A 23,123-nucleotide genomic window follows, 5' to 3' on the forward strand; every position below is an offset into this window, starting at 1 on the left:
TAAAAAAGTACTTTAGTTGAAAACTGACTCAGATGGCTTATAATGATGGCTCCTGGCTAGACGTGTCACCTTTTTGTGTTGCCCTAACCAGCATTTTCTTTGACACCATAATGCCAGTCTGCCATTGGAGAAAAGGGGGAAGATGAATTTTAAATTCTTGCAATGTGTGCAGAAGAAACTGGCAGGTGTTGATGGCTGTTCATTCAGCTAGTGAAAAAACAACAGTGGAAATGACGTCCTTAGTTTTAGCACCTATAAATATTCAAAAAGAACAAAATTTTACCTGTAAAAAATAAAAGAAATGTCAGGATTTTCCTAGATCTTCTCAAGTTATTATTTATTGTACATCTGTGCTTTAAAAAAAACACACTACTTCATTAATTTATGGTAAAATAGTTTTTATGGGAACCTATTGCTGTCTTTAGTGATCGCTCAGCTGTGAATTACATATCATACCCCATCTCTTTTGTAGTTTTTCTGGTCAGGTTATTGTTGCCTAACAATCTTCCACAGTATATATCAACATTCATCAGCAGAAAGATGCTGGGTCAGTTTTGCTCCGAAATAGCTGCTGGACCTGGGGATAAAGACAATGATCCCTTATGTCTTTAGTGTGCTCTGTGTAAGTATCAGACTCCCTTGTGTTTTCAGACCATGTGGCCAGCAGCAGACAGCCATTTGAGGACTGTCTGAGAAAAACAAGACAAAAACAGCTATTCAGTAAATATCCTATTTGCTGCAGAAATCACACATTGCCACATTGCCTCCCCTCCCATTAATTTGATTGTGTTTGTTTGTTTTTGTTTATTTGTACCTAATCCGGTTTCTCTAAATATATATAGTAGCACAGAATTGCCCTGTACTGAAGTTTGGAATGAATATTAAAGGAGTTTTTGCTTATTATTTGATAATTATTCTTTTTTACTTTTGTTTTCCTTCTTATGAAGGAATACTTTGTGTTTTTCTGCTAGCAAGTCGTGTTCTCTGCTTAAACTGAACAGAATAAATTGATTAGAGCGCACTGATTAGATATAATGGCAAACAGGGAGGCTCGATCCTGTGTCACCAACACACCAACGCTATCTTTGTGTTTTCTCCTCGGCCTCCCTAATTGTAGCACACAGCCCCACCCACAGCCAATCCCTATCCACACTCTTTGTCCAAAAAAATGAGGCCAGGGAGTCACTGCAACAGTGTTCGCAATTACATTTTAAAAATACTGCAAACGCATTTATGCTCCTCCCTTGTCTGAAGTATCTAGGACAAGGTTCATTCCTTTGAGGTTTAAGTGAAGCATAAGGCATGTTCTAACTTAATACTTCTTGTTCCAGACATTTATGATGAACTTGCTTCAGTTCAGGGAGAGGAAAATTAGTCTGAGCTAAGAAATTACCGGACATGAATAAGCGACAGAACACAGAGAGACTTTTTTATCAGTGGTGTTGGAATCAAAGAGAAGCAGGAGCGGGTCTGAGGCGGGGGGAGGATCCACAATAGCACACGGGTGATGGGGAATAATGTTGAAGAAGTTGGAAAAAAAAAAGTCATCCATGAAATTGCTTGTTGCATCCTTTAAAACCTCTTGATTGATGGTGGCAATTTTAAAGCTTGGCAGTTTCCCAGTTCTATGGAAGTATTAGAAACAAGTACTCCGGGGTGCTCTTAAAGGAAAAATGCACCTTAAAACACTTTAACAAAAACAAGTTAAATGACATCTATTGGCAATATACATTCTTTGTTCAGTTTTATTGTTTGATAGTGTGTTTTTATTATTCCTACTAGAAACTATCCCAATATTATAATTGCTCACTACAGCTGTGTGTAGTGTTATAACAAATAAAATTTAAAAATAAAAATTCAGAAAGCTTTCAATTAGTAACAACAGCTGTGGGATTGATTTTTAGGTTTGATATTAGATATTGTATATAGATTAAAAATAGTAATTTATTAATATTTGTACACCGGGGGGAAAAAAATGATTAAGTCTACAATTTCTACGTTCGAAAAAAACCCCTCTTTATAGCTTTTATGTACAAAAATTTAAGGAGTGATTCACACTAAATAATAAATCAGAGTTAATAATTTCCTAATTTATTCAACAGTAACGTCTGCTGTAGGAAACTTTAAATGAATGCTATATAAACAGATGACGAGTAAAATAGCAAAAATATTGTTTTTCAGTGTAATTTTTAACAAATGTGACTTTTCGTATTGGAAAATGACAAATATAATGTGTGATAAGCTATTTCCTTAATGTTACCTAATTATAATGTCTATAATATAGAGACTTAACTCTAGAGAGGCTTGAACTGTTATTTGAAAAACAAAAGTGCTCTATTCTGTGTTATGGACTCAAAAAAAAAAAAAAAAAATGAAATACCCAACAAGTAGCTTGATACGTCTGGAGCATTTAAACATAATTCTCTAATTACAACCAGAAAGCAGTCATAAATAACTTCAACAACACCAGATGAATATTACAAACAGTATATTCAGTGTCAAAGTTCCACCTTTTATTGATGTGTTCACAGCTCAGTAAAAGGCTGGTGCTGCTTCTGTTTCTGATAGCGTTCTAAAAGTAGCAAGTCCTAAGTTTAATTTGCGCTGTTGGTGTAGCAGGCAAGTGTGTCTATTTCCTGGTGCCAAATGTAAGATAGCTTCAAAGTAGCAGTTAATGGTGGTGCTGAAAATTGTTGGACTTCATCCACTGCTCTAAATCCGACAACATACTAGTCTCATTTAGAGGTGACTACGGTGGAACTTGTGCAGTATGGAGGCTTTGAGGTTGTTTCCATCACTTAATGTTATTTTTTGTTTACAGATCCTCAATTTAAAAAAAACAACAACACGTTTTTCCTTCATGAAAATAGAAATCTTATGTTAGTTTCAGGGTACTTAGAAAAAATAAATATCATAGGTTATAGGCTCCAAAACCTAGTTCTTCCCCTTCACCCTACAACCACAACAGTACATTTTTACCACATAATTAACTTAATTCAAGAATCTCAAAGGGCTTGTAAGCTCTAACCAATAGGCTAGCAGCTGATAACTGAATTCATTAATTGCCATTTTCTCACAGAGCTTAAGAAATAAATAATTGGACTTTTTTTTTTTTTATAATTGGAATTGGATTTGCAACAGGCCCGTATAACAAAAGCCCAAATATTGTGACAAGCTTTCCTTTGCAAGCACTGCTTTGAGCATGTCTGTATCTGAATAACTGTGGACAAGAATGCAAAGCATTACCAAACAAAGAGATCTTAACCGTTTGGTTGTAATTGCATTGTCTCTGTGTCTTGTGCGCGCTGGGTAGCAATGTATTTTCTGCTTCCCTTTCGTCGGCTGCGATGGAAACATTACAGTTTTCCCATATGAATTCTCTCTGCAAACATGTCACAGCATTATCCCAGTTCCATAGTTAGTAGCTCCTGCTCACTATTCCCATGCATTCTTCATCCATTGTAATTTCCCCTGTGCAACATTTTCATTGCATCAAAAAAAAAGGAGAGAGAAAATATAGATTAGAAATAGAATGTGTTAGCATTTCAGGCTAATTGAAATGCATTTACATTTCATTACATAAGGCTTCCAGCTGCCTGTTTCATGAAGGCAAGGTGTAAGGAAAGAAAATGCAGGTGAAAAGATTTGTGTGTATCAAACCATACCAAGCACTGAATTAGGTTTGGTTCTGTAGAAGTTGATCCACAGTGTTCAGCATTATATTAGTTATAATTATAAATTTATCACACCTTTTCTGTTAGCTACAGTCAAAAACAAAAAGAGAAAGATTGGTTTGCTTTTTTTTCTTAATAAACTCTTTTCTCAGTAGGAGAGTTCATAGAAGTGAGATTAATTCAAACTGTGACATGGCATCTTAATTAAAGTAAAAAAAAAAAAAAAAAAATATCTATATATATATATATATATATATATATATATATATATAATAAAGGTGGATATGTTACAAATATATCAGGAGCTAATGTGGTTTGACATGTTTAGCAACATTTACCTACAACAATTACTATGACTTTTATGCCTACAAAATAAACAAAGACCAAAGAGATGTTTTGCTTAATTTTAAGCCTTTTTGCATTTAATTTTTCAAATCATAAATTACATTTTCCCACTGAATCTTTACATCTCTCACTAACAGCAAGAAAATGTGCCCCTGATTGCAACCTTGCCACTTCACACTGGGAGTCGGGTTATTTTAGTCCACCAGTGTGACCGTTATAAGGACAGACTCAAGCTTTTCTCGTTGTATTAGTTCCACTTGGGTTTTCTATCTTGAACAGACCCAAACGTGGAGCTATGAGAAAACTGAGAATCATTTTGAGAGTTTTATGGCACTTCATAGCGAGAATGATTTTCAGCTGTAGTCATCAGCTGCACCTTTTCCCCACCTTCATCTCCATTGTGCCACATTTACAAATTCATGAAATCTAGTGACACATGCAGTGTTCTATAAATTAATGGGGGCAATTATGGAAATGTGACACACTTTAACCAAACTGTGTTGAAAATTGCATTCTGGATTACCGAGGTGAGATATGTGTGACACCTTTTACGAGATTAGCAAACCTGTCGCATAATTGCAGGAAGAGTGCGTACGGTGAGAAAACATGGTGGAACAGATCTCAGTAGAAAAAGAAAGGCTTGCACATTAATGAGAAATCATCTCATTATAACTGCAAACCTTCTTCAGTGAGAACCTTCTAAATTATAACACCGTCTCCAAAGTATTGTAAGACTTATACAATCCACAAATTTGATTTTGCAACAGCATCACAGAAAAAAGAGAATAAACTCTGTTGTTTTTGCTCTCCTGAAAAAACTATTTGAGTGGAGTTCAAAAAAAAGTTTTGTGGCTCCACATTTTGCGACTTAAGGGTCATTTGGGCCATATGCTTATCTGCCCCTAGTTTTACTTGACTTATACTTTCAAAAAAACTTACCATTCTTCCCAGATGTGCACTTAATAATATTAGCCAGAAAGCCATGCGGTATGAATTGTACAGACGAAGCGAGCCGGACTGTGCTCAGGGGCACGCAGGAAGTCCTGACGGAGAGGACAGAGATGAAGGTCAATTCACACTGACTGCGTGCCAGCTGTCATAAGTGGACAGACAGGAGAATCACCTGAAATCTGAATTGATTTCTTTGAGTGAGAGAGAACGAAATTTCAGATATCTGTTGACCTCCCTTGATGGAATGTGTCACGAGAGGCCAAAGATGGAGTGAGAGAAAGAGCTCAGACAGACAGCAAATGTCATTTAAGTAAAAGACAAGCAGTGCCTTTTGAAAAGTGCACTGGCTAACTTCTTCCAACTGATTGCACAGTTTATAATAATATAAAAAATGATCATTTTTACATGTTTCTTTGGTGCATTTGACAAACAAATTGTGGCTGTATTGTGTCGAAGCTTTAACCGAATGTTTTCAGATTCCCTTGTAATTGTACAATAGCCGTATGTCTCCTGCTACTCTCTCAGCACGCGCCTTTCAGCCACTGCTAGAGCTGGCTTGATGATTTATTAACTGGGAAGCTATCCCACAGAAACCGGCTTGATAGAGACTCCTAGCAATGGAAACAATTTCAAGCCAACTTCACAGATAATTAGGCACTTCAGCTGGCGGACTTGATTTTGAAAAAAACACAATTTCCAGCCAATGCAGTTATAACTCGCCACACTGGTGATTCTTTAAGGCAGTGGTTAAATGAAGGGGGAGGAGAACCTTGCAGAACGACTTTGTTTCAAGTTTTAGAAGCTATCTAAGAGCATTTACTCCACTGGCTTACATTAAGCTTAGATATAGGCTTAGTGGTATTTAGATGTAAGGAGAACAGAAAATCAGGTTCCTGCATTTGGTTTAAGGTGAAGTAGTGTAAATGTAAACGGTGAGGCCCAGTGTCTTAGCTTTCACACACACAGCCGATAAACATAATGAAAATACAGAAAATCACACATCACATCATACATTGTCAATAAATGTCAAGTTTTTTTTTATTTATTGCTTTTATTATTGTATAAAATATGATTACTAGATAATAATATCTGATTAATAGACTTATAATTGTTTAAATTGTTTCCATTTGGGGATATTAATGTGTGATTGGTAGTGTCAATCATGTTTTTATCACTATATTAGCAGCTGCACATCAGGCTATTTGTGCAAATAGAAATAAATACTCTAAAGATAGATAAAGATAAAATATAAGGTGTGTGTGTGTGTGTGTGTTTCTGTAAGAGAGAGTCAAAGAGGTTTTCACAAGATCAAAGCATAAAATAAAATTGAATATGCAGGCCCGACTGGAGACAATTGCTTTGCTACAGTCCATAACGTCATTAAATTGTTTGAGATATTAGGAAGTTAATGTATCATACGGTGCTTCTACCAGGATAAAATCTCCTTTTCGTATGTGTGTATTTACAGCACTTTCTTTTTTGTGAAGTCACAGCACTAAAAAAATAATGTATGTCATTCAATATACACTTGTTTGTGTGCCTGTATATGTTGGATCCATAAATGCAGGTATATCATTGAATTATTGCATAATCTAAAGTATATGGACCACATGCTTCAAGGAAAAAAAAATCCATTTTCTATCTCCTAATTATTCCATTACTTGTGTAATTTCATTAACCAAGCTTTGAGAAGAAAAAAGAAAAAGAAAAAGGGAGAAGCCAAGACTCAGAGGTAATTAAAAGATAAGGTGAACAGTACAGGCTGTCTGCCTTAGCTGCATTAAGACATTTAGCTTCTACATTAAGAGCGTAATAGCCCCTCAGCATGTGTACACACATCTGACACAGCGAGGGAATGACGGAGGTGCTCTCCCACCTGCCAGCGGAGCCCTCGTAGACATGTGCACTGAAGGGAGATGTGTTGCAGTGCCGTGGCGTCAGACTTGTGAGATATGAAATGTGACGGGTGCACAATGCTTGTCATCGTGAATGACTCATAAACAAGCTAAACATTAGGGTGGCTTACACCGCGGTGTTCATTTTTGCCGAGATGGGAGAGGAGGCCCAACACCATCTCAAATATCACTTCTCACTCGCGTTCTGTTTACGTGGGTCGGGGAAATAAACTCACTTCAGTAAACTATTTCAAACGTCAGCGGATCATTCTGCCTGATCTGCTTGATCCTCAGGCAGATTATGAGCAACACACTATATTCTTTCACTGGGAATATTAATGGGAAAATATGGTTTATTTATTTATCAATGTATTATTTATGAGAACACTGTTACCAAGACCGCTAAGTAAGTTTTATCTAAGCCGCCATTAAGGTAGTTTTATTGGCTTTCTCATATATCTGTTCAAATGTGGTTTTGTTGACATACTTAAGAAGAAGAATTATGCTTCTCCGTGCTACTGAAAATTTGAGAAAAAATAACGATAAAGACGAGTCGGTCTGCAGAGTGTTTTGCAGCTTTATGGTTAGCGCTGCAAGAATCTCGGTGGTGGTAAAATGAGGGCAGATGGGGAGTTTTAACAAGAAACTGACACCCTGAGTATTTCTGAAGCTATTCCACCACCCTCCAGCTGAAAGGATGAGAAGCATAAAAAAGAGCAGATTATAGGAGAATGGTGGATCAACTTCATCAGTTAATTAAACTCTATTGCAGCTTGATGAGCAATTAATCAAGGCGGCGTGCCGAGTGTCAGGCAGGGCTGAGTTCTTCGGATGTGAGATGTGTGCACCGTACAGTATGTTCCCAAGGGGAGCAGCCCTGTGGGGAGCAGCACTTACCAAGTGAGCAGCCCCAAAATTTTGCAGGGTGTAATGGGTTGAGTTTATGTAAGCAGCTATCAATCACTATCTGACATAAGCCTGCACCCTATTAGAGCACCAGGATTAGGCTCCTCTCATTGCTGAACTAAACTGAGAAACTGCTTGTCTGAGTTGATCGAATTTTAAGAAATGCTGAAATGTAATGCATTATTATTATTTTGGGGAAAAAAAATAATAGCGGCGGTAAAGCAAATCCTCAGAAGGCGGAGGCAATAACAGTCAAAGTTAATTACTTTAATATGGGAGACACCATGTCAAAAAGGCTCTCCATTTACTCAGCTTGAATACTCAAGCTCTTATCTTTTATCTGACATTTGACTTCCAAAATCTCATGGTGTGGTTTCTGTCCTTTGTCTTCCACTCGCTTTCATCTATCCCTTCATCTCTTTCAAGGCTTTTTTTTTATGCTATGGGAAATTTGAGTTGGCAGTTTGTGACTAAATGCAGTAAATTTATTAACAAGACCATGGGGAGCATTAGAAGTCAATTGAAGGAGGCTATTAAAAGAAGGATTTTAATTGGGTTGGTCGGTCCATTAAAACATTTTTTCTGTCTCTCTTTTTCTAAGAGCAATGACACTAAAAAAACTCCAGAATTAGTCTGTTGAGTGCGTGCTCGCCCCTTTGAAATGAAAAACTCTAGTTTCATGTTAGATTTCACACTATATGCTTAAAATAAAGTAATATCCATATTAGCGAGAGGTCTTGTATGTCCTGTCTCTCTAGCTACATTTAGCTCTGCTGAGGGCCTGCAGTCTCTATGACTCTTGCTGAATTCTTTCAAGAGGATGCAATGCAGGACAGATTACAACTACCACAAGATTTGAGTACTAACAAGTGTATAAAGATCATCCCCACACCCATTGAGATCTAAAAAAAAACCCCGAGACGAGCTGGTGTCGCTGTTGCCATCTAGATTTCATTTTTTTTCTCGGTTGGTGTTTAGGCCTGCAAGCAGTCAGTAAATTGTTTTGCTACTGTAGCTTTAATGCATTAGATTATATAATCTGTTGAAATTACATTACAAAGCATACAATTGTCCTAGTTTTGGTAACGTGGTGTGACACATTACAAATGGTTTTAATTGCACTTTAGCTCCTGGCTCTTGAGACACGCTCTACTCATTCTGCACTTTAAGGCATCTGGGCTCTGTAAGAGTGTGTGTCTGTGTGTGTGTGTGTGTGTGCACTGGTGTGGGTGGGGTCTTGAAAAAGCAGTTTGTGCATATGGGCACGTTAGGGATGCAGTGTAGTATTGGCTATGCTGACTGGATAATGACATGCAGAGTGCTGTGCTGCTACAGTAGGTTGAGCCTCCAACCAGATGCTCCTTTCACTGCAGCTCCTAAGCATAGAGAGAGAAGCTGCACCAACATACGCTCTCATCTTAGCTGGATTAAGCAGTAGGATTCAGGGACTTCGATCATGAACTGTAACAAAGCTTATTAGAATAGATAGGCATCACGTGAATCAATCATGTGAAGGAGTCTGCGGCTAAGCTGGAAAAAACTTCCCTTGAGACTTTTGCTTAATTTTTCTGCTCTTAAGTTTTTTTAAGTCACTGTAAAGATGCCAGTGTTCAAGCACTGATTCAGTCTAACAAAGGGCTCACAATCAGTCATATCATTCAGGACTGAATGTGTTTGTGCGATGGATGAATGGGTGAATGAAATAAATAGCATACTGCATGTTTATTGTACTTTAAAAAACCAGATGTCAGCATCGTGCAGAGGGCATCAGCCAGCACACAGCATATGCAGCTCAAGGGAAAACTTAACAAATAACCCTATAATTGCCTGAAGTGATTTTTTTGACACAACAAAAGACACAATGCACATATTTGTGTTTTATTTTTTGTTTCTTTTTTTTTTCGAAGACTGCAACTTCCAGGAGTGATACCACATCCGAGAAAAACACATATGTTGTGTTGATACGGCTGCCAGTGCAATAATCCAAACAGCCATACAGTAATCTGTCTTATGGTCAACCCAGCAGGTCTTGTAGTTTAATAAATAGACACTAAATTATATTAAACATTGTATATGCAGAGCTAACAAAAGTTCCAATAAGCACGTTTTGAAAAGTACACCTGATTACCCCTTTATGAGAAAAGCCATGCTAACGACTTCATTCATAGTTTCATTGTGTTTTCTTAGTCCATACTGATGTACAATGAAAAATTTCAGCTGATACTTTTTTTTAAATATTTTTTTCTTTTTACTGGATTCTCATAGCACTACTCATTTATAAAGTAGTTAAAAAAATAAAATAAAATAAAGTAGTTAGTGTTAATTCATTATAAAAAGTGAAAGTGCTTAAAGAATTATAGGCCACTGGCCTGATTGTCTTATAAAAATCACAGCTCTCTACCTTCCTGAAACCACCTGCTCTAATTTCGCTACAGTCCCTTAGCAATGCTGTTCACAACAATGTTTACTGATTACTAAAAAAGAAAGTGTTTTTTGTGTTCTTCTCTTTTCAGGAGAAAGGAAACATTGCCGTTGTATTTAATGTCGGTACAGATGACATTAATATTGAGGAGACGTCAAAGTTTGTAAATGATGGAAAGTACCATATAGTGAAGTTTACGAGGAGTGGGGGTAATGCCACTCTGCAGGTGGATGACCTGCCAGTCATTGAGCGCTACCCCACAGGTGAGTCACCCACTTTGCCTTTAATTACATCTGCTGCCTCCTAGAGGCAATAAAATGACCCAGATATTATCAAGCAAGCTATTAAAGCCTTATCTGTTAGGATGTTCTTATGTTGACTTGGCATGTGCTTTAATTGCTTTTTATGTTTCGGTTTCCAGCAGCTTTTGAGAGTAAACACCAGTGTTGTTGAGTTGTCTTTTCACGAAATCTTTGTTCTTTGTGGTGCATCAATCTGATAAACCCGAGGGCTGATAGACTCCTATATGTCTGCCTACAAGTACAACCACCCAACCTGTCTACATGTCTGCATTACATCCCCCATATACCTAATTGTCAATGCACAGTGTATACTCACAGTAACCCAAATCATTAGACAATCCACAGACAAATTACCAGTTTTTTGTAGCAAGTAATTGTGTGCGGTTTCAGTATTTATGTGTCTGCCAATATAGCAGATTGATTGAATTAAGGTCACCGGGGAGACGGACCTGTAATAACACTGTCAAAGTAAATCTGTTGCTTACTCACAATTAAATACCAGATGATCAGCTTCATTACGGCATCTTGTTTAGACATAAAAATACACTTTGATATTAATAATTTTCACAGCATACACTACAATTACTCACAGACTAAAAGCAAGCCGGATTAATTTTCCTGGCCAATAGTGTTACTAATAATTTAAATTGTGTAACACTTCTCATAAACACAGTTTACATGACAGTAGAGGATGAATTTGGTAATTACTGCCCTGTGTAATAGGCATTTAGTAACTGAAAAAGAGTAATGTATTTTAGTAGTTTAACATTATAAGAGTGGAATAGTTTTGCTGGCACTTTCTTTTATAGTTTACTGGTTACTGATGATGTAATATACTGTGGACTCAATGTTGTGAGGGAATCTTTTGATCGATTGGGGAAAAAAAACAAAGCAATCTCTGTGTCAACACATTTGTGAGAGGAAATCTGTAGTAATCTAACTCAGCAACAACTCAACAACACTGGTATATTTGTGTAGAATATATGCAGAATATAGAGTAGAATATACAGATATTGATGCTTCTGCCTGTGTTGTTGAACTTGATGACATTTTTAACTTGTTAAAGGCTTTGACAAAAGCTATAGATGAATAAAGGAGTGCGTAAATGACTGTTGAGAATGCAAACAGCAAAATTACTGTATGGACACGTGTAGTGGTTTTTTTTGTTGTTGTTGTTGTTGTTTTCTTATTTGTTTTTTTTCCCATGAGAGAAAAAACTGCAGCACTAAATGCAAAACATTTGTTAGATTTTGAGCACGCATAAAATGAGTGGGCAACCAGACAAACAGAAGACAAATTGAACCTGTCGCTCCTCTTTTGCATAATGTTTGGTGACCTTTTTAGCTATGACCAGTGCATTCATCCAAATGAAAGATGGTTTTTATGACTTGGACTCAACCCTCCCTGCTTGCCTCAGGTGGAAAAGAGAAACTAATGGCTTTTGACATGTTGTGGATAGGGCCGAATATACAGCAGGGTTAAATTCCCGCATCCCGTCTCAGTCTTCAAACGACAAACACCCGCAGACCAGCGAAAGCCTGATGATACATACTCGTACTCATGTCATGCAGATAAATTCAAAGAAGTTGGCGAAAACAACTTGTTGTTGTTGTTGTTGTTGTTGTTGTTGTTGTAGTATACATCAGTGGTGATATTATACAGACAAAGGTTTGCTGCTATGCATTTTTCAACAATGTACATTACATTACAACACATATTTGGTAGTAGAAAGTCATGCAGTACTGCAGAAAATGCAGAAAAGCATAAGAATGATACAAGACTGTCCTGTTATGCTAAGTGATGAGTTATAACTGCTGCAGGGAAAAGTGACCTATCTCATCCCCACCAATCATGCGTCAGTGACAATGCCAAGTCCAGCTACCTTATTAAGCTCGTTGCAGACTAATTACATCTAATCACAATTACTGCGCAGTTCCTCCCTGCACCCCCAGCACACAAAGCTATTATTCTCTCAGCTCGCCTGTAGTTTGATTAGTATCCATGTATGCCTCTAACGCACTCATAATAGCAGCCCTCAGCCACTCTTAGGCCACTCACAGATCAACAATGATTATAATAAGAGTAGACAGCAAAGATAAAAATGATGGCTAGAGAGTGAGAAAGATAGAGAGGAGGAGTTTATAGGGGAGGGAGCGATCGTTCTTAAAGCAAGGAAATAATTGCTTCGCCAGAGCCTCTATTGCTGCCCTGGTAATCTCATTAAAAAGTCTCGTACTGCATACTTATGGGTCATTAAAAGTCTTTAGTACAATTATTAGAATCTAAAATGCAAAATACACATGCAGACACACAACTAGGCGACTATTTGTTGTAGTTTAGCTCTCCTTCTTTTATCCTGTCTCTGCCTTCATTCTGCATCACACACAAAAGGCTCAGCAGCAACAAAAAGAAGGAAAAAAAAATCAACCCCTTCTCCTGAGCCTTGGCCATGGAAGTAATACCATCACAATGGTGCTGCCAGGCCTGCAGGGTACAGTGCAGTGTCCTATCGGAGCACCCAATGAACACACGCTGCACACAAAGATAATGGAGAAGTCCCTGGCCTTATTCTTTTACTGTTATCAGAGCGTGGTGCACTTACAGAGCTCACCGTCTCTCACTCCACTCTCCGAGCTCCGAGTTCGCTCTTTTCCTGTCCTTTTTACCTCTATCTGTCCACATCTGCCTCCGTGTCGATCTCACCCCCTGTCCTCTTTTTCCCGCTTGTGGTGTGGAGTCTGATTTATGGGATACAAGGGAAGGATGGTTAGCTTTATCCATCAAAGCCCCGTCCTATCTGCTCTGGTTTTACCTTTGTTCTATCCGTGAGCTTATTGAGCCTATTGTGCAAGCTCTCAACACCGAGGATATTTAAAAAATAGCGCAGTTAGAGAAAAGGGAGGGCAGAATAATAAAAATAATAGTGCGATTTGTGTAGGTTCCTCCTTTTTTTTGTTCTTTTTTAATTCTCCTGGCTCCATGAACAGAGGAAGCATTTGCATATTTGTTCATTTAATGTGGTGAGTGTCCTAGGGCTTGTAATGAGATAAAGCTCCCACCTTATCTGACCACTTTATTAACAAAAAAAAAAAGAATACAAGCGAGCGAGGGTAAAGCAGGTCGGTTGGGATGGCTCAGCTGAATCGCTGCTGTCTGGCAGAGGAGATAAGCCAGGCTGTCCCACACCAAACCAAATCACCACTCAGCAGCAGTCACAGGCGCCGCTCACAGGCAGGATGAATGGGCTCTGTTGCTGCATCAAAGCCCAGGGGATAGCATTGTTTAACACTTCGGTGTCCCACAGTGGGAATCAATACACGATCAGACCTTGATTATATGCACACTTAATTAACCTCAGTATAAGGATAGACTCAGTGTGCCATGGGGTACGTAGCCAAACAGATAAAGCGCAGCCGTCTTTGAAAATGGAGCATGTTTTTGCACAAAAGTAGAGGATTTTGGCACAGTGGCACGCTGTGTGTGAGGATAAGTGTGCATGAATATGTGTGCGTGCTTCTTGGGTATCTATGCGCCTGGAGCTGACACTCCTCTGTGCCTTTCTATTAGTTTCCTTGCATACTTCTTCAACAAACTGTCATCTGCGCTAAAACTCTGACACCAACATGTAAGCCTATACTAAAACTATTTTTTGAATAAAGCTTAGAATACATCAAAAACACGTCATACTGCAACCATCAAGTAACTTATATAGCATAGTTAGAAATGAGCATTAATCAATGAACATCATTTAAAAAAGGAAGGTATTAATGGGTGTTTCTCTTTTTCACTCTAAACTCAGATGTCCTCGCTGTCCTCGCAACAGCTGTAGGATAAATGTTCTCCAGGGCCCCGTTTGATGCTGACCTCTCCTCAGATGAGGTGTCAGAGTAGCAGGGAATGGTGAGGTGACATAACCAACACCCCATGACTAAGAAATGGAGATGACAGGAATTGACAAAGCCCTCAAATGTTCCATTGCAACAGCAATGAAGAATTATTCATTAATTTATCACATTCAAAATGATAGGAAGCACAGCTGTGTCTGCGTTTGTGCATGCTTGACTCAACAAATGCGCTATTTACTCCTGCTTGAGTGACGTATGCTAAAAACTGCACTACACGACTTCTCGAGGAGCTCATTAAGTCCTCTTTTTTTAGTGAAACAAGTTGAGTAGTCACAGTTAAGTTTCACAAGAAATGACAAATTGAAGTTGACATGCATTTGCAAGTTTACAAGTTTAAAATACTTTTTAAGAAAAATGTAGAAAAAGTGCAGAAACTTGATGTATGTGCTCTACAAGAGAGTTTGTCCATTACAAACTTCATCTTCCTTCCTAAACCAGTCCTATCAAATGTTACCCATTACCTTCCTGTGTGGGTTTGCTGTAATCTGGACTGTATCTGTCCAATCAGCATAAAGGAAAAGTGTTGCTAAATCTTCTTCACAATGCTATGTGCTCCACCCAGGCACGGTCATCCGCAACCAAATTTCATTAGGGGTATAGATAAGATTCAAACTGGGTTTTTTTCTTGTTTAGCTGGTCTTCAACAGTAATTCAAGCTGATGTGATTAAAAAATATATTTTTATGTATGCTCTTACTTATAAGATCTTTTATTAGAAGAGGTGTGCGTCTTTTACAAGGTTACCTCCTTTTCTTAGCAGACCTCTCCTCTAAGAAGCTATTCTCCACCGAATCATTGTTAGCTACCGGATCTTTTATCTGCCAGAACTGAATTAATATAGTTGATGGAACAAACATTGTCAATCTGCCAGAAGAATGGGGCTGACTGAATTCAATCTCAGCAGACAATACCAGGGGAAAAGCACTCAGAGACAGTGCCACTTTGCTGAAAGTCTTCTGTTCTGGAGAGGTTATTGGCGTTGACAAAAGGGTGATGCAGAGTTTGCCCTCATTAATGCCAAAGTGCCCCTCCAATACAGAGTGTCGTTTTTTTGTAGCTCTTCTTTCTCATTTATGTCACTTATTTGACTTTATGCTCTAAAAACACTTGACTGTCATTGAAACACATGTATGCGATGCTACACTCGGTCAAGCTTGTGACTTTTTCTTCTTTATGACTTGTAGCTTTTGTCAAAGCCATGTTCTTGAAGGTTTACAGTGTATGTATCTACTTTGTCTTCTGATTTCTCTCTGATTAGAAGCGTTAGAGAATTTACTGTTAGGTTTTATATGGCAAATAGTTTATTATTACTTGTCAATTAGTGTTTTTATAAATGGGGTGGGCATTTGTAATATGTGAAAGTTAAATGGTTCTCTCCTTTAAACCATAAACGGTTTATTTAATAATAAATTCAAATGATGTTCCTTTTTGAAGCTGTATAAATGTAACCAGTTTAAAAGTCAGATAAAAACAGAGGGAAATGATAAATGGGGATGGAAATATTGGGTAAAGATATTGTAATGGATGTATAAATTTGTGATTTTGGTTGGTTTTTAACATAGGTTTATTAACTTAGATGAAACATTTATATGCTAGTCCTCTTATTTTCAATTAATATAGGCCTAATTTGTTGGTTAAAATTAAAATAAAAAGAGTGAAGTTTGGTCAAATAATGTTTTAGTTAATACTGTTTTTTTAAACATACAAAACGTTTTTAAATATAAAAACCTTGTGCAGTTGTATAGCTCTAGCATTAAGTATGGATATTTAACCTTTGACCTTACAGATTGTAACCAATGAAATGTCTCTTTAAACTTTAAAGGCAACAATGATAACGAACGCCTGGCGATTGCTAGACAGCGAATCCCATACCGACTTGGTCGAGTAGTTGACGAATGGCTACTCGACAAAGGTAAAAAACCTGATTAAAATTTTAAATAAAATAATTTGATCATAACCAAGTTGTAGCATTATTTTGTAAATAATAAACCTTAAAAATAAATGTTCAGTAAAACTTTAAAATTAAAATGATTTGAACAGTTAAATTTAGGTTTTTTTATAATAATGTATTCATTTTATAGATGTAAGCTTTTTTTAATACGTGTTTATTGTCAACTTACGGTTAAAGGGACTGTAAATATGAATATAAATCCACTTTTAAAATGTCTATAAATTCATGTCGCTTTTTGCTGTAAACATAAATTACAAATTAAAAGTTCTACATCAGTTGTTCATTCGTTGCTAAGTGTTATTTTGAAACACTTTTGAAACATGCATTTACAGTACAGCACATTACTTTAGTGTCATTTGATCTATTTTGATTAAACTGTTAGCAAAGATAAATAGTGTGCAATATCAATTGGCATCAGCATTTTGAGTCCCTTTAACATATATTGTAAATATATATACATATATATATATATGTATGCAGGACTTTAGATCAAGGAACTGTAACATAAAACAAGCTGAGTGCATGCTTTGTTTTTTTGTTTCGATTTTCTTTATTTTTTTTCTTGTAGTTAAATACCTAATTTCTATCTTCACTCAATGTGAAATTAGCGTTCTGCTTTTTTTTAATATTAATTCTTTTTTTTTCAGTTTTCCATTGAAATTGTGTCATAAAAAGTTCTGTTTTAAATTTCATTTCTTTCCAACCATTTTTATTTTTGTTTGTTTGTTTTAATTTGGTTGCTTTTGCTAAAAGGATGAACAATAACAGTGAAGTGTCTCTTGCCTCCTGTGAGAACCTTCCAGTCCACTTCTCACAGACTGCAGCCACACATGAAGCTTTCTTGTTTTTCTTCTTTTTTTCATGCTTTCGAGGTCCATAAATGCTAAAATTTGAAGAAAAAATTGAAAGATAACTTAGTTACATATATCTTTTTAGCTTTGTTATCCAATTTTGTTCAGTTTTATTTCCAGGCAATTTCCTGCAAACAAATGATCCATTTAGTCCTTTCAAGATTATGTTATCATATGTTTTATGTAGTTAAATCTATTGCATTCCCATAACAGTGCTACTTTTTCTTAATCTTTTTTTCCATGCCATTCCAGATTAGACTGACCTTTTAGCAAAGCTACATTGATTTTCTATATCCTGTGTTTATACTTTATGTTTTTCTTTTCATAGGCATCTCATCGTTTAACTACAATAAATTAACAGGGTTTGCTCTACAACCCGTAATTTATTGTTCTCATTAGCCACTGGGCAAAAAAATCAGTCTTTCTGTTCTTTTATCTTGCTTTGTAAAAGTGGCCGAGTCCACAGTTCAACATTCTTGTATATATGTAACATTGTTTTCCCGCAGGGCGACAGCTTACAATCTTCAACAGCCAAACCACTATACAGATTGGGGGCTGGGAGCGAGATCGCAGTCGATCCTTTCAGGGCCAGCTTTCAGGCCTCTACTATAATGGCTTGAAGGTCTTCAACATGGCCGCAGAGGGGGATCCCAATATAAGGATCCAAGGCAGTGTGCGGCTTGTGGGGGAGTCACCCTCCTCTATCACCCCACAGTCAAGTACCACAGCCAATCGCTCAGAGACATCCACATCCATCATGGAGATCACCACCACCACAGCGTCCAGCAGGAGAGTAAAGCTGACAACACCACGAGAGCCTCAGCAAGTAAGATCTCTTTTAAATAATTCTTTTTCAAGTCTCTTCTTTTCCATGTCTATACTCTGTTTGATCCTTATTGTAATGCTCTCAATGCAAAGTAATGCATAGAAAGTTAAGCGCATCCTGGATTAATATAGTACGTTTCATCGTGACAGCCACGTGAAGAATGCTCCATTTTATTCCGCCCGTCATGCCTTTTTTTCTCCTTGAGGCCTCCGCCCTAAAAACTGAGGGAAAATAAGCACATTGTTTCACAATTGGGAGCTGAAACACACTGTTGAGCATTGCTCCTGTTTGCAATCAGATATGGCCCCATGAGGTGTGTCTGTGTTACAGTGATAACCATCACCGAGGTCCTCCATCATCTTTATCGGTCCTGCATGAGTGGTGCAGCATCTGCTGGAGCATATTACTTCTCAGATGTCACAATGTGGGACTAAACAATGCAACGCGAAATATGTGTCCTATCCAATGGAGTGGTGATCAGACCATTCTTGCATAGTCTCTGCCAAAAACAGAAGACATTGCATTTTAAACGCCTCACAATACATCAGCAGCCATGAACTGGAAATGAAAAACACTTGAAAAATGAACTGTCATGCCTTTTAGAATACTTTTACCATTGTTTCACTCACTATCCACATCATCAAGTATGCACATCATATTTATGAATTTTAATTCACTCACATAGTTTTGTGTTTTCTTATGACCGCTGCATTCTTTGTGCATTAGCTTATACTTGAGTTAGAGTACAGATCTGTATACCCAAATAAAATAAACAAATTGGGATAATGTTTACTATACCTTAGTTGTGTAGTACTCGTATTTTTTCTACAACCTTGCCAAGTATATTTTGTGAATGATTGGTGCGACTGTGTAATTATTTTATCAAAGGGCAATCCATTCACTCTTAATTTGAAATTTCAGTTGGCTAGCTGTGGCCCTTTTCATCTTGTGTTTTCCTAGCTGTAAGCTGAGCAGATTGATGTTGTGGGGATCCCCAAGAAGTCTTATCCTATTATTAGTATTATGCACAAGCTGCAAAACAAAACACGGACTAACATGAAAAAACCTAAGATGGACACAGTCTAGGATTGAATGATATACAGTTAAGAGACAGCTATTTGCTCTATTTATTGTCACAAATTATGTACTCTATATTTTCCTAATGTAAGCAAGAAAGTGTGAGTGTGCCTGTTTTGCAAAGCTCTCTGCCCCTAACTGGTGGATTCTGTCCCACGGGCCCAGTTTTGCTCATGTGTTATAGATGTTTTAAAAATGTAAATTGGGAATTTAAGTCTTCTCCTTTAAATTGGACTGAATTTAAAAGCCATGTCAGTGATTCTGGAAGACCTGCTTAATTGACAATACATGTTACTATATATTCTCATATAGGTCATTAAAAGGAAGAGTTGCAGTGGCTGTATTTCGTTTTCACAGCATAAACAAGACTGGAATGTTGGAAATGCTTTCATGTTTTGTTGGTACAAAACGAAACTAGAAGCAGCGTGACCCAGGGGACGGTTTCAAGTTGTATAAACAATCAAAAGCCAGCCTCACCTCACTAATTGGAGAAATGTGCTTAAACTGAGCCAAAGCTACTCTGTGATAGTTTTCAAAATTAATTGGGCATTTTACATTATATTAAACGCTCACAGCAAAAAAAGAAAAGGGGGGTTGGGTGGAACATGAACTGAATGCATGCAAAGTTAAAGTGATTGTCAAAATTTCAAATAATTTGAGGGTCAGATGTATTAAAAGCATGCATAGCTGCTGTAAGCTAAAACATCCCTTAGATCAGAGCTGTTACAAATATATTTTAAAATAATTTTTGGATTAGTCGCGTTGGGTACAGGGAGATCATAGCATCCCGAGGAGTGGTGGATTTAACTTCACTGAAAAATCTTCACACAAATGATTTGATTTTAATTCCTCTTTGTATAACTTGTCTGTCTTCACAGTTTCACTGAGACAACAGTTAATAGACGCATGCCTCAGTCTATTTTAAAAGAAAACGTCTGAGTGCCTTCACAGTGTAACAGTGATGACTTTCATTGTTAAAAAGAAACCCATTTAATTAGTTTTCACATTAGGCCTATTGTTGTCTTCATCTAAAAATTAGTGTGAAAACGCCTTTAACCTTTAACGTTGATGCATCTGTGAAAGCAAAATTAAGCTCTTTACTGCGAAATATCAGCTATATTTAATCAAACAGCAAATTAAAATATCACGCTGTTCTGTAACGTTAGCAGACTACTAAACCCACTGCTCATTTTATGAAATGACAGACTCCTACAGATAACATGCACCTTACCTTCGACTTAGCGCAGTAAAGATTATACATTACCTCTTGTCACCTAACTCTCTCTGACCTGAGACCGGCATAATAGTTTGTGCAAGGGTCCGCAGTTGCTGACAAATAATACAATCATAAATATTGATCCGCGTGGAATGGCTTTCTCTCGGACTCAGCATGGTTCCTGAACCGTTGCAATAGCGTGTAATGCAGGTGAAATATCAGACAATAGACTATAATTATATCCCAGCTCCATGCGGTGATATAAATTGCCACCAAGGAACCAAGAGATTGGCAGAAAGGAATAGCCTTGATAGGATGGATGCCCCTTTTTTCCTTGGCCTTTTCATCTGGAGTTAAAAAAGGTGATTTAAAGGACCATGACAAATTAGAAGTATAGCAAAGACAGGCATTATGTGCAAGGCATCTGGAAACATAGATAACTGACATTATGCTATTTTGTTAATGGGATTCTGCTTTACTGTTTTTATCAATAACAATTAACCTTGTGGAAAGTAGATGTATAGTTATTATTGTTGAGCAGTGTCCAGATCATCTTATTGTTATTGTTTTAAAAGTATACAGTATGCCTGCAAGGCTTAAGGTTGATTAGTGGCGATGCATATTCATATTTAGAAACAGGCATTGTATCATCGTGTTATGCTGCAAGCTCACCTATAAGGTGGTAAAGAAGGACTGGAAGTAAGAAAATAGTCAAGTCAACTAAAGAGCGGTTCAGCAATGTAGGTGGAGAGATGAATGAGGCATGCAAAAATGTGTGCATTGGGAGATGTCAACGCGTTCGGTTTGATTCAATGTGACAGCCTTCCTATGGCGAGCTCCTGCGGTACGACATTACTGTCTCAGGACACTACAGTAAAAAGAGATGGTGCATTCACTGTCCTTTCTGTTGAATAGTCAGCATTTATTCATTGTCCAGCTGTTCCATCTCCCCTCTGATGTCGAATGCAATTCACCGAATGCTTTTATATCCTAAGAGCCTCACATTACTGGGACACATACATTTTTAGTATGGCAGGTCCCAGTGGATATAAAATGGCTAACGCAGGCAGTGGCAGTATCAGGCTATAACCACTGAACCTCGGTGAAAAAGGTGCTCTGGAAAATGCCGGCCAGACTGTCAAAAGGAGCAGTTGGATCCAAAATATTAAGAAAAACATATCTGAGACCTTTTATACACATGTCTAGCGATGCGAAGTGATGACTCAAACCACAAAAAAAGTGTAGTTAGATTTGTAAGTGGCTGCAACCTACAGCACTAAATTTCTTAGGAAAGTAGCAGCAATAGCCTTCATAATGTAACTTAGGATGGTGCAATCCATCCAGTCTTTTATTATTTGACTGGATTATTAATAAATGGCTACAGCTTAACAATGTGAATTAAACTAATTAATGGTCAAAACTATTTATTAACTTTCTTTTTCCTAAAAGAAAGAAAACAGTCTATTTTGACTTTCTCCAAGAGAGCTCAACAGGGTTAGGGTTATCACTATAATGTCTTATGCTTACCTCATATGGTCGTTCATACTCAATACCTGCCTAATAAACAGAATGTCTGTATTCGGCCATGCAGCCCTGCTGTGCACATGTTGTGAAAATTCAAGCACAGTGAAACCTTTCAGTGACATCGGCTCTGCAGACTTAGGGTGTGTCTTCTTGCCTCGGCCTGGTTACTTCCTAGGGGGAAGATCCTGCTAGTGGTCATTATAATAATGATTTTAAAGGGTCTGTCTTCTCAGGTGCCCTATCAAAAATGCTTGACTGGGGTTATATGGTGATTGAATGCCGAAGGCCTTGACTTATGGGTAACATTACATTATAGTCATTCTTCTCAAGTCACTGGGTGTCCACACTTGCTTTATTAACACGGCTATTATCGTCTTAGAGCACACTGGCATAATCAGGAAAGAAGTTCACCATGGGAAAAAAGCTGATGAGTCAGAATTGTTATTTTAATTGTGATACAAATTTTACATCTGCCTAAAACATAATTGGATTAATACAAATTTTAGGGCCACTCCAGTACAAAAGAACCAGATATGATCTTGTTTTTATTTTGATCATACGATCAATCTGACGAGCTTCCCCGACCAAGATATTAAACGCTTGGGTGTCAGATTGTGGCTTGTGAGGGGAAGGGAGCTGATTGTAAGCACTGGACTGTCGTGTTTTGATAAAGTGTCTGCTCCCTGCAGTGGTGCCTGGTAACATCCAATTAAAAAGTAATGAACTTGTGTAAGCTTTCGCAAACAACGGCACAGCTTTCACTTGTCAGATTTGAACTATTTTAAATCCATCTTCATTTTTGTCCCACTCAGTCCCCTAACCCTTTCCACCAATTACTGAACAGAGCTGAACTTTGTGTAAATTGAAAAAAAGAGATATTGTGTGTGTGTGTGTGCACGTATGTTTTTATATGTACTGATGTCCTTTTGACCCCAAGCTGCCCACACACAGAGGTCTAAAGGTAAAACTAGCAGCCAGTGGTCAGGCACTGCTCAGTGTTTGTAAATTAGATCTTTTCAGTATCATCTCCTCCTTAATAAAAACATTTAAATATGTCTGATGGCAGTTTGGGATATAACAGCATCTTAAATAAGAAATAATTATTCGTACTTAGTTAATGCTTCATTCAAACCACTGAGTACTGAATGTTATTTACCTACCAGCTCCAAAAAGAAAAGAATAGAAAAAAGAACAAAGGGGGGAAACAAAAAGATAAATACTGCTATCTACCAGAGCCATTGAGTGCTTGTGACAGTGATGGATCCTCACCTGCACCGCT

At 37.5% G+C, this 23,123-nt stretch overlaps 1 protein-coding gene across 34 annotated transcripts in view; it reads left to right on the forward strand.

Moving 5' to 3' along the window:
* Nucleotides 1-23,123, forward strand: part of LOC101465380 (neurexin-1a) — a 266,869-nt gene that overhangs the window by 212,075 nt on the left and 31,671 nt on the right. For 18 of the 34 annotated variants that reach the window (XM_076891760.1, XM_076891759.1, XM_076891762.1 and 15 more), the window contains 3 exons: nucleotides 10,285-10,456; nucleotides 16,222-16,311; nucleotides 17,708-18,027. In XM_076891760.1, coding sequence (XP_076747875.1) covers nucleotides 10,285-10,456; nucleotides 16,222-16,311; nucleotides 17,708-18,027 — 582 coding nt within the window. The remainder of the gene's footprint in view (nucleotides 1-10,284; nucleotides 10,457-16,221; nucleotides 16,312-17,707; nucleotides 18,028-23,123) is intronic. The other 16 variants (XM_076891772.1, XM_076891775.1, XM_076891776.1 and 13 more) reach the window with 1 other exon arrangement.

Source organism: Maylandia zebra, linkage group LG13, assembly GCF_041146795.1.
Source record: "Maylandia zebra isolate NMK-2024a linkage group LG13, Mzebra_GT3a, whole genome shotgun sequence".
Lineage (NCBI taxonomy): Eukaryota > Metazoa > Chordata > Actinopteri > Cichliformes > Cichlidae > Maylandia > Maylandia zebra.